Source organism: Trichomycterus rosablanca, chromosome 13 (assembly GCF_030014385.1).
Source record: "Trichomycterus rosablanca isolate fTriRos1 chromosome 13, fTriRos1.hap1, whole genome shotgun sequence".
Taxonomy (NCBI): Eukaryota; Metazoa; Chordata; class Actinopteri; order Siluriformes; family Trichomycteridae; genus Trichomycterus; species Trichomycterus rosablanca.
The window spans coordinates 23049156-23062513 of record NC_086000.1 but is presented as its reverse complement, the minus strand read 5'-3'; the positions used below and the strand labels follow the sequence as shown (position 1 = coordinate 23062513).

Genomic DNA, 13358 nt, shown 5'->3' with positions numbered 1-13358 from the left:
TCAAATTTTTAATTGCCTCGAACCTCATGCGGGCTGGTTAGGGATGTCTCAATGCCCAGGTCTGCTCTGGACTGAACAGACACTGCTCATCACCTGGCTAATGCCATCCCTACAGCAGGCCACCCAAGGAGGAGGGGGGTCCTTGCTGAGTCTTGTTCCTCTCAGGGTTTCTGTAATTTTAAGGGAGTTTTTTCCTTGCTCAACAAGGGTTTATGGTCTGTCAGTCCTGGATTCTGTAAAGTTGCTCTAACCCTTTGATGCACAACCTGGGTCAAGTGACCCAACTGAGTTTTTATTTTCTATATCTTTGCAATAAATTAATTTCGTCATTCAAGCTTCCATGAATTTTTCAATTAACTTGTTTTTGATCATCACAAATCCTTATTTCAGTTTTATATTTTTTGCTTTTTTAATAAAAATCATTTTGTATCACTACCCTCAAAAATGACCCTTATGTATTTACTATGGAATTTGACAGAAACTACTGACATTTGTAAGTGTTTGTAGTCAAAACATATTTACTGATCTTTTGAAAGACAACCAAAGATTAGGCTCTTGAATCTTGAATATGTCCAATACTATTTGCTTGCTAGCTGTTTACATATTCTAGTATAGATAGCTTTTATTAGCTAAGACAGCAAATACATGAATAACTGACAAATGTGCATATGAAAATATTCTTGAATGGATGAATATGGGTCATTTTCCACCCATGTTGTGCATTAGAAGGGGTTTGCTTAGCTTGTGCATCAAAAAGTTAAGACAATGTCTACTGTAAAAAGCACTATACAAATAAATTTGACTTGACTTAATACAGTGGTGGTGGCATCATGCTATGGGTGCTTTTCAGCAACCAAAACTGGAAGACTGGTAGGACGTGGGGCACAAATGAATGCAGGGATGGAAATAGATGGGCCAAATGATACATCCAATACAGGAAAATCCTCCAAAGTGCTTGCATACTCAGACTGGGGCGACAGTTCACCTTTCAACAGCCACAGAACAGCACACACACACCCACACACTTTTAAGTTCAGAGGTATTTAAAAGCTGCAGGGTCTAAAAACACCCCAGTGACATCATAATGACACCGGACAGGCTGGAGCTAAACTTTCTCATCTCCTTCCTGAGTTTCACTTTGTGGCTCATTTGCATGTCTGGTTCTGCACAATGAAAACTGAATAGATCTAACATTGTGCCGGAGGAAATATCTGCTGAAATGTTCAGTCTATTAGTGGAAAAGGACGAAAGGAACCAGAAGGACCTTCTGATGGGGCTCTGAGGTCTGGTTACTTCAGTGCAACCTGAACACTTTAACTACTCTTTTCGGTGCAGACAGACTATCAAGTGTTCCTGTGGTCAGAGGGGGCATTTAACATGTATAAACACCTTCCTGAAGTGAGATCTGATTCCCAAATGAGAAACCCTGTGTCTAATCATACAGGTACCCTGCACAGCTTACCCCTCTAACCACAAAACAACTCTCTCTCTCTCTCTTTTCCTTGTGGTCTCTTACTCTCGTTTAGCTTTCTTTCTTTCACTCACCTCTATCCTCTCCTGCTTGACTTCATCGCCCTCTTCATCCTCCAGAAGTGCCAGAAATTCCCCGGTCTGGTCGATGGAGCCCAGAAAGTCCATGGCCAGTTTCTGCCTCTTGTTAGAACCGCTGCTGGAGTATTTGTCTAAACGTGGGCACACAAAAGTAGGCACAATTGCTCACTCTCACTTGCCCTCATCTGCAGGCCAACAGCAAACTTATCCTGTCATAACTTCTATATATGTGTCAGAATGGTTCTTAAATATTAATATGCAAACAAAAAAACCCTACAAAACAATTTTACTACAACTATGTATTTCTGCCCTGAAGCAGTTTCAAAGTCAAACTTGGCTTTTTACAGCATTAATCCAGCTGTGATTTCCACAGTCAGTGAAAGACATTTGTACACTCTTACAGAAATATTTATTTATTTATTTATTAGGATTATAACGTCATGTTTTACACACTTTGGTTACATTCATGACATGAACGGTAGTTACTCGATAGTTACACAAGATTCCTCAGTTCACAAGGTTATATCGAACATGGACAATTTTGTATCTCCAATTCACCTGACTTGCATGTCTTTGGACTGTGGGAAGAAAACTGGAGCACCCAGAGTAAACCCACGCAGACACGGGGAGAACATGCAAACCACACAGAAAGGACCCGGACCGCCCCACCTTGGGATCGATCCCAGGACCTTCTTGCTGTGAGGCGACAGTGCTACCCACTCAGCCATCCTACAGGAATAAAACCATTTTGCTTACTAATGCAAGTGGGTCAGTGACAAACTGTACAATCTTGTGTTTCAGACTAAATAATGTAATAAACCCATGACAAATAACTGAAATGTACAAAATGTTAAGTTTAAAATTAGATTAAGTAAACATTATTGTATTCCAGTGTATAAATGTCAAGTAGCGCAACGATCCAACCATATGTTAAGATAAAGTAAACTATTAAAAAGTAAATAAAAGTACAAATAAAAAAGTAAAAAAGTAAAATTCTGTCATTCTATTCTAATTGACTTATATAAAACCTAACAAAAAAAAGCTTTGCATGTGCATATCATGTTAGCTTCACAAGTATTCCAGAAATTAGATTTTGATCATAAAATTATAATTTTATTAAAAAGTTATCATCGTAAGATCATCATCATAATTTCCAAATAATAAGTGCAAAGTATAAACCCCAAAAAATACCTTTAAGGTTTCAGTAACATTAAATCAATTATATTTTGTAATATTTTATAATTTATAATTGTGCCACACACATTATTTTCTGTGTAATGAAATTGATTTTACTGTTTACACATGAATGTGTAGAATTTTAAATGCTATGAAACAAATACAAATTTTAAATTAATAAACCCCCAGGAAAAGTTTTGTTTGTTCTATTTTTAAGTATTTAAGTATTCTAAAATAAGTATTTACCAATCTTATGTTTTTTTTTTTTACCCCATTTAGTTAAACTTCACTAATAAACAATAACCGTGCATTAAATTGCATTAAAAATTAACAAGACCTGAAAAAACAAGATACAATTTGACTAAGTGTGTCCCAATTTTTGCATAATACTGTATGTAAATATTCTGTCAGGGTCTTTAAAACTTAAATCCTCTAATAAAAAAAACCCAAATCTCCCAGAAACACTTAGTGTCGTCACATCTATAATGCTAAATGCTACACATCAGTCATTTGTACATGAATAGCTTTCTTTTTGAATACGGCTCTGCATCACTGAAAGGCCCCATCACGATATTTGCACACTGTGTCACTGATGCTAAGTGTCTGCAGGCAATGAGACACTTTGCAAGTCAATACTGTCCCTCATCCTGTCTCCTAACAGCAAGTAGTCCTCCTAGATCATGAATCAGTCCTAAAGCCATAGGGTTTAGTTACTCACCTTTAATAATAATGAAACTAGGCGGGTATAAAAAGTTGATGTGGACATTTTAATTTAAACAAACACTGTGGTCAATAGTATATTTAAAGGTACATTAAACACTATTGTATTCTGTTTCCAAGATTGGTTACTTCCTGGCTTTAGTTCAGCAGGCATAATCAGCAACAAGTCCCAAAGGTTTAATACAAACCCAACCAGACAAACTGCTATTCACTCTGCAAAACGTAGAGCCGCTGCTAATGAAATCCCTGCAGCACTGCGCCGAGGAAAATTAATCTAATGAAAAGTTAATTAAATGAAAGGAAACACTGTGATCAAATGTATCTTTGTGAAGTAACGTCTGGCTGAAATGACATAAATAGCCTGAGAAAAGGTTTAATCAGGAAGACAGGACTCATGACACCTTAATAACGGCACTTTAATAGGGCTCGAGTTTCCTGGTGCTGGCGCAGTCGAGCCTTCAACAGAACCGTAATTGAGGACTTCCTATGTAAACGAGCAATTCAATCAAAACGTGAAAAAAAGCCACTTCATATAAACTTGCCTTCAAATGACACAAATATGCTGATGCACATAATTAAAGCTATATTTTTTCTCTTTAATGCATTCTAAATGTGCTATTTGATGCAGTGGAGTGTTTACAGGAATAAAAGAGCTTGGAAAATCTTGGTTTGGCTGAATGGTAAACAAAGCTAATCTGCAGTGATGAAACAGAGCATTCAAATCTACCAAACTAAACACGAGAGAAAACAGACCTGATCTTTGATCCGCCAACATCGACCCACAAAATTCAGCACCAAAGAAATAGAGACTGAAATATTTTCCAAACTAGTGAAAACATCAGAACAGAAAAACTATGTTTTAAACACTGAAACTGTATAAAAACAGAGACTGAAATGATCATTCAGTGAACTACCTATCTAGGGGGAAAAAGAAACAAAAGTAGCAAAGGACAGTTAGTGATTATAATAATAGTGAGACAAATTATGTAAAGCATAAAAAAAAAAAATAAGGAAAAAAAAAAAAAGGTTTATTTAAACACACTAAAATATCACTAAGTATCTAATTAGGCCGAATCTCAAATGCTTTCTTTCCGAAATAAAAAACAAAAAAATTATATATGTTCTTCTTCTTTTCCTTGGCCTTTGTCCCGTTCAGTTGCGGGGTCGGCTCTCGGCGGATCATGATCCGCGCATCGATTTGGCACAATTTTTACGCCGGATGCCCTTCCTGATGCAACCCTCCCTATTTTATCCGGGCTTGGGACCGGCACTACAATGCACTGGTTTGTGCATCTAGCGGCTAGGTATCTATAGGACAATTCAGTGTTTCCAATCAGCCTGGTGGCATGTCTTTGGACTGTGGGAGGAAACCGGAGCACCCGGAGGAAACCCACGCGGACACGGGGAGAACATGCAAACTCCACACAGAAAGGACCCGGACCTCCCCACCTGGGGATCGAACCCAGGCCCTTCTTGTTGTGAGGCGACAGTGCTACCCACTAAGCCACCATGCTGCCCATAAAAAAATATATATAATAATTAAAATAATAATAAATTACTGTTGAATGTTCAAGGGTTCACATTTTTAATTCCTGATTATGTTAATGTTAAGACTTCAAACACTAAATTAGACTACTTTATTTTTGACGTCTTTTGCTATTTTATTTATGCATTTTCTCCCCTTTTCTCCCAATTTAGTGTGGTCAAGTCCTTGCACAACAAAGACCACACCCATTTTTAGTCCGGCCTTTTCCTACCCAGCAGACTTTAATTGCCAATTTTCGTCTGCTGCAGGCACTGCCAATTGTGCCCTCTAGGGTGCACCCAGCCACCCAATAGCAGAGCTGAGGTTTGAACTTGGGGAGTTCAGAATCCCAGCGCTGGTGTGCTAGCGGATTTTTTACTTTTAATTCTCTGAAATGTGCCATGTTTTTTTTAGGTATTTATTTAATGATTTATTTTAGTTTATTTGGATTTAAAACCATGTTCAGCACGTATTTGGGCCATTTATGGCACGCTAGATATTATGTTTGCCTGTTTATAGTTTTTTTCTTCATATTTTGAGTCCACTTTATATTTTTATTTCTATTTTCATGGCTGCAAGATATGATAGTACTGTTCTTCTGTTTTTTGGATAATAATTTAATTTTTGCCATTAACCATAATATTTCAAATCACCAAATAACATTTGTTATGATATTAATTGTGTATAAAATACAACACTTTTTTTTAGTAATGTCGTGTCAGGTTCTGGCTAAAATAAAAGTTTAAACCTGACTAAACACAATCTTTTAATAATGCTGTCATCACAACCTGCTGCTGATCAAGCAAATCAAAAGCACTGTATGATTATGATTTAAGTGCAGAAAAAGAAACAGGATGACGGGAGTGACGGGTTCCAGTTAGCACTGTGGGTACCTGCAGGTCTGATTCAGTGTGTACAGGTCCTCACAGTGCTATTACAGCCTGGAGCACTGAGGGAGTTACTGCAGGGTCAGTGTGGTCAGAGCACGCCGTGCCTTCAGCTTTACTACTGATGTGTTCTCAACACTACTGCTGTCAGCACACACTATTACACACACACATACAGCATCACTAAAACACACACACAGCATCACTAAAACACACACACACAGTCTTACACACACACACACACACACAATCTTACACACACACATACAGCATCACTAAAACACACACACACACACAGTCTTACACACACACACACACACACACACACAATCTTACACACACATACAGCATCACTAAAACACACACACACACACACACACACACACACACACAATCTTACACACACACATACAGCATCACTAAAACACACACACACAGTCTTACACACACACACACACACACAATCTTACACACACACAATCTTACACACACACACACACAGCATCACTAACACACAAACACAGCTTCACTAACACATCACACACAGCATCACTAACACACAAACACAGCTTCACTAATACACACCATCACAAACACATCACACACAGCATCACTAACACACACAATCTTACACACACAATCTTACACACAGCATCACTAACACACACACTATTACACACACACAGCATCACTAACACACACCATCACAAACACATCACACACAGCATCACTAACACACACTATTACACACACACAATCTTACACACAGCATCACTAACACACACACTATTACACACACATAATCTTACACACAGCATCACTAACACACACACTATTACACACACACAGCAACGCTAACACACACTATTACAACACACAATCTTAAACACACATAATCACTAACACACACTATTACACACACAATCTTACACACACATACATCACACACAGACACACATCCCACTATCGCACAGAATCACTGCACAAAACTGCACAAAAACCATTACACACATTCACAAACTGCACACACACCATCACACACACACACACACACAACTGCACAAAAACATTACACACATTTAAACTGCACACACACCATCACACACACAAACTGCACAAAAACCATTACACACATTCACAAACTGCACACACACCATCACACACACACACACACAACTGCACAAAAACTATTACACACATTCACAAACTGCACACACACCATCACACACACACACACACACAACTGCACAAAAACTATTACACACATTCACAAACTGCACACACACCATCACACACACACACACACACACACACACACACACACACACACACACACACAACTGCACAAAAATGATTACACACATTCACAAACTGGACACACACCATCACACACACACACAACTGCACAAAAACAATTACACACATTCACAAACTGCACACACACCATCACACACACACACACACACACACAACTGCACAAAAACTATTACACACATTCACACATCATCACTAACACACACAATCTTACACACACACACCATCACACACACACACAAACTGCACACACACCATCACACACACACAAACTGCACAAAAACCATTACACACATTCACAAACTGCACACACACCATCACACACACACACACAACTGCACAAAAACTATTACACACATTCACAAACTGCACACACACCATCACACACACACACACACACACAACTGCACAAAAACTATTACACACATTCACACATCATCACTAACACACACAATCTTACACACACATACATCATCACACACACACATCACACTATCGCACAGAATCACTAACACACACACACCACACAAACTGCACAAAAACTATTACACACATTCACACATCATCACTAACACACAATCTTACACACACATACGTCATCACACACACACATCACACTATCGCACAGAATCACTAACACACACACCACACAAACTGCACAAAAACTATTACACACATTCACACATCATCACTAACACACAATCTTACACACACATACATCATCACACACACACATCACACTATCGCACAGAATCACTAACACACACACCACACAAACTGCACAAAAACTATTACACACATTCACACATCATCACTAACACATAATCTTACACACACATACGTCATCACACACACACATCACACTATCGCACAGAATCACTAACACACAAACTGCACAAAAACTATTACACACATTCACAAACTGCACACACACCATCACACACACTCACACACACAACTGCACAAAAACTATTACACACATTCACACATCATCACTAACACACACAATCTTACACACATACGTCATCACACACACACACACACACACACCACACTATTGCACAGAATCACTAACACACAATCTTACACACACATACGTCATCACACACACACATCACACTATCGCACAGAATCACTAACACACAAACTGCACAAAAACTATTACACACATTCACAAACTGCACACACACCATCACACACACTCACACACACAACTGCACAAAAACTATTACACACATTCACACATCATCACTAACACACACAATCTTACACACACATACATCACACACACACATCACACTATCGCACAGAATCACTAACACACACACCACACAAACTGCACAAAAACATTACACACATTCACAAACTGCACACACACCATCACACACACACACAACTGCACAAAAACGATTACACACATTCACAAACTGCACACACACCATCACACACACACACACATAAAAACTGCACAAACACATCACATACATACAAACTGCACAAATGCCATCACACTCACACACAGAAACACAAGCACATAAAACCTGTACCATCACCATTACCAAACATCACCACACACACACACATACACCAGCTCACACACCATCACACACATACAAACTGCACACATATGATTACACATGCACACACACAAACTACACACATACACACACCCTCAGACACACGCACACCCCCACATTGGCCGTAAAGGACCACAGGGCAGTTGCAGCCGCGGGCCACTTCTGCACACAAGGCAGTGAGGGATTCTAGCTCTAAGGTCTTTTTATTTCTCCGCTACTTGTGCCACTACTCAGTCAGACAGCAGAGGTCGGATTTTTGTAGCGATAATATGGATAAACCTCAAAACTTTTCCTACATCAGACACAGCCAAACGTGTCTGTTTAGCGTCCGTTCAGGCAGGTAGCAACACCTGGGAATAAAACTGCTGTACCACCCAAGAGCTCCATAAAAAAGACGTTGATTATTAAAAAAAAGACGTATTTAATTTAAAAGTTATATTCCTGCTAACTTGGCCTTGATGTAGAAAATGAAGATCCAAGAATTTCTTCAGAATTGCACTGAATTGCAACCGCATCTAATCATGAGGTGCCTTTCAATTTCCATCCTTAAGGCCTGCTAATGCTGACAGAATTATACAGTCAATGCTTTTACAGAAAACGCTGAAAAAAAATCAAGACCAAAATCCACTTTTTCTGACAGACGGGGGTTCATTTAGGGAAACGTCAACCTTTTGGGAGCCAATTTGAGCGCAACACAAACGCCAGGGAGCAAAAACATTAAACAGAGCAGCCCATCAGGCTTCTCGTGGAAAAAAGGGGAAAAACGTCTGAATTTGTGCGTACAGACATTCAGACTCCTTCTCAATCGACTGCGTGGAGCGCTCGCCCTGAACGCTGCATTTAACGTTATTCCGTCTATCAAGTTACAGCCCAGATGAGGAGCAAAGATCCTAATGACACTCATCATGACATGAAATGCCAGTGCTACGTCTTTGAGGATGATTTTCCTCTCTTGTTCTTCATTCCACTATGATATTGATGGAGAAGCAGTAGAGGAGAGGTGGAACGCTATGCGAGGCTGAAGCTTGCCAAAGCTTCCGCCTGCATTCTGGTAATGACTCTTGCTGATTGACTGTGGCATACGAAATTACCTCAACTGACTCCGCTCATTATGTTTGCCTTCATCATGTAAAGTGCTTACTGAATGGTAAAATTTAGTTGGTGTAGAGAAAAAAGTTTTCAAATGTCTACCTTTAGAGAGAACGTAATAAGCATGCTTACAGTGTGAGTAATAATAATACAAATTATGATAGAACCAAAACTGCTTTAGACACAAATGTATATGTTTCAACGAAGAGTAAATATATTTACTGACTAGTAAATAAATAATCTGCAAAAATATCTCTGAGGGCTCTTAAAAAGTTTCCACTCGTTTTTTTTTTTAACTCTATTTATTAAGAATTTATTTATTACATCACTTTTCTACACAGTCGTCTTCCGATGCATTTTTCCTATCGTCGTACCAACTTTTTAATAGCATCATCAGGTTTAGCGCGTAGCCACCGTTTGTTTGTTTATTTATTAGGATTTTAACGTCATGTTTTACACCTTGGTTACATTCATGACAGGAACGGTAGTTACTCATTACACAAGGTTCATCAGTTCAGAAGGTTATATCAAATACAGTCATGGACAATTTAGTATCTCCAATTCACCTCACTTGTATATCTTTGGACTGTGGGAGGAAACCGGAGCTCCCGGAGGAGACCCACGCAGACACAGGAAGAACATGCAAACTCCACACAGAAAGGACCCGGACGACCCCACCTGGGGATCGAACCCAGGACCTTCTTGCTGTGAGGCGACAGTGCTACCCACCGAGCCACCATGCCGCCTGCGTAGCCACTGATGCACCGCTGCTCTCACATCATCATCACATGAAAATCTCCTTCCCCTTAAAGCTTCTTTGAGTGTCCAAAAAGGTGGAAATCAGATGGCGCTAAATCTGGACTATAAGCTCTCTCTCAGTCTCTCAGACACGACCACTACTCTCGCCCTCACCGTTTCCAATGAAAATATAAAAACTTATTAAATTACATATGAAATAAAGTGTATTTACAAAGAGATTTCTTTTTGTGGATTGAAAACACCATATTTTAGTTGTGAATTTTTTTACTTTATGAAGCAAAAACATAAATAGCATCAATATAAGTATTTACAACCCTAAATCAGCAATAATTTTGCTATTTAATTTATTCATTTTCATCCCTTTTCTCCTAATTTAGTGTAGTCAATTTATCTTCCGCTGCTGGAGAGTCCGGTTGTGTCTGAGGAGGGTATTTTTGCATGCATGCACAGTCCACTAACCACACATTCAGTGAATTCGCGTGTGAGGCCAGTCTTCACATCCAGAGAGCAGCACACTGATCTCCGTGCTTCTCCACTTTCTGTACAGGCGCCTCGAACTCGAGCGTCGAAGACCCCATCCATTTTCAGTCCCATCTTTTCCCACCCGGCAGACTTTAATGGCCAATTTTGTCTGCTACAGGCACTGCCAATTATGCCCACTAGTGGGAGCCCAGCCGACCGGTAGCAGAGCTGAGGTTCAAATCTGGGGAATCCCAGCGCTGGTGTGCTAGCAAATCATCCTGCTGTACCACCAATATTTCATGTTTTGTCTGGTACACTGTTTAATTTGTTATTATAAATCCATTCATGCATTTGAGACCTGTAATACATAAAAAGTTGGGATGGGAACATATTAGGCTAGTAATTAGGTTAAAAAACTAAATAATTATGTGAGACTGATACTGGACTGGCCTCCCTGTAGTCCTGACCTGTCCCCAATAGAGAATGTGTGGAGAATTTTGAAACGAAATATGCAACATCAACAACCCCGTACTGTTGCACATCTTAAGACGTGTTTGCAGGAAGAATGGGACAAAATAAAACCTGAAACACCACAGTAAATCGTTTGGTCTCCTCAGTGCCAAAACGTCTTTTAAGTGAGGTGAAAAGGAATGGCAACATTACAAAGTGGTAAATGCTTTACTGTCCCAACTTTTTTTTTGGAATGTGTTGCAGGCCTGAAATGCAGGAAGGGATGTTTATTAATAAATGAAATTAAGTTGACCAGATGGAACATGACATATCTGTGGTTAATACTGTCTGCAATCAAATACAAGTCAAAGTAAATGTTAGAAACTCTGTGTTTTTAATTATTTATTTACTTACTTGCATTTGATTTTCCATACTGTCCCAACTTTTAGATTTGGGGTTGAATGTGATGATTTCACTGAGAACAATGATTTCGAACTGTAGTCACATTTAGATGTACTCAGACTGGTTCTACTTTATAAGTAATTAATGCAATCCTGCCATGTAATCAAACACAGGTCCTTCTATTGAAAAAAAAAAGTAATGTGTACCTGAGTCCAGTGTTTCATCATCATCTATGGTTTTCAGAAGTTTGGATTTGTAATCTCGGAACTGTATGTATTTAAGCAGTCTTTGCAATTTCTTCTACAAGAGGAACAAGAAAAACAGACATACGTTAAGAGAAAATTAACATAAAAAACTAAAGCAGTTTGCAGAAAAAGGTGGAGGCATTATTGCACACGTGCCAGTGATTCCCATCATACCACATACTGGAATGATCAAATATCAAGTGCTGAGAGGTCAATAATTAGCACCGGTCGTGGGCGTGTTTGTTTTAGTAATATTCCTTCTGATTGGGTTAACGCTGTCTCGTTACCTTGTCCTTCCTCATGAGGAAGATGATATCCTCTGGTGCTATGACCCTGGCCCCTCTCAGCACTGCTACCTCAGCTGCCTGGTGGAGCTGCAGAAACAAAAAACAAACTTTAGCTTCTAAAACAGTTTCAACATCTTCATGGGTCTGCACCAAAACAAGATCACGCTTCAGATGTTTTGTCCTTTATTTTTGCCCGGCAGTGCATGTTGGATACATGAGTCACAGCATCTGCTGTTTAAAAACCTTGAGCGAGTTGATAAGAAACCACATGTTTTTCAGGGCAGCACTTTAAGCCACATAGGGTCTATATAAACTTTAGTCCGTTTTAAATGAGGTGCCACTTGTTTTGCTTTCTCAGCACTTCGGTGTGACAGCACAGCTGACCTTGTCTTCAGGGTAAACAAGAAAAGTGGAGCAATACTTAAGAAATAAGTGTTTGTCATTCAACTAGTCAGTGAAATCTACCAGGTGCCACCCTGGGATAGCTTGTAATGCCAATATCCTTAGCAATACTATACATATTTCTGTATTTACCTTTGATTAAACTGATTTACAATAATTTAAAAAAAAATAGTTCCGCTGGGTTAATTTTAGGATGGTTTTGTTACTTCAGGATGGTTTTATCACCGGTATTAAACTTTAATTGTGCATATTGTTTTAATAATATATAAAGTAGGGCTGCAACAAATACATTTTATTACAGGGAACACTTAAGAAAGAGACTGAATCTCTTGTTAATTTTAATATTAATATATTAATATATTAATATTAATTAATATAAAATTGCCAGTCAGTATGTAAATGATTGTCAGTCAGAATAGAGATAAAATAGTCATCAAAAAGTTAGGTTCAGTTCAAGACATACAGCTTGTTGTAACGCTCTTTGGCTGGACAGAATACAAATAAGTTTCTGT

At 38.9% G+C, this 13358-nt stretch overlaps 1 protein-coding gene across 1 annotated transcript in view; it reads right to left on the bottom strand.

The window, feature by feature from the left end:
• supt3h (SPT3 homolog, SAGA and STAGA complex component) overlaps positions 1-13358 on the bottom strand; it is a 198488-nt gene that overhangs the window by 53481 nt on the left and 131649 nt on the right. Inside the window, exons 4-6 of the mRNA XM_063006895.1 lie at positions 12445-12531; positions 12119-12212; positions 1546-1682 (exon numbers count right to left, since the gene is read on the bottom strand). Of these exons, the coding sequence (XP_062862965.1) occupies positions 1546-1682; positions 12119-12212; positions 12445-12531 (318 nt within the window). The remainder of the gene's footprint in view (positions 1-1545; positions 1683-12118; positions 12213-12444; positions 12532-13358) is intronic.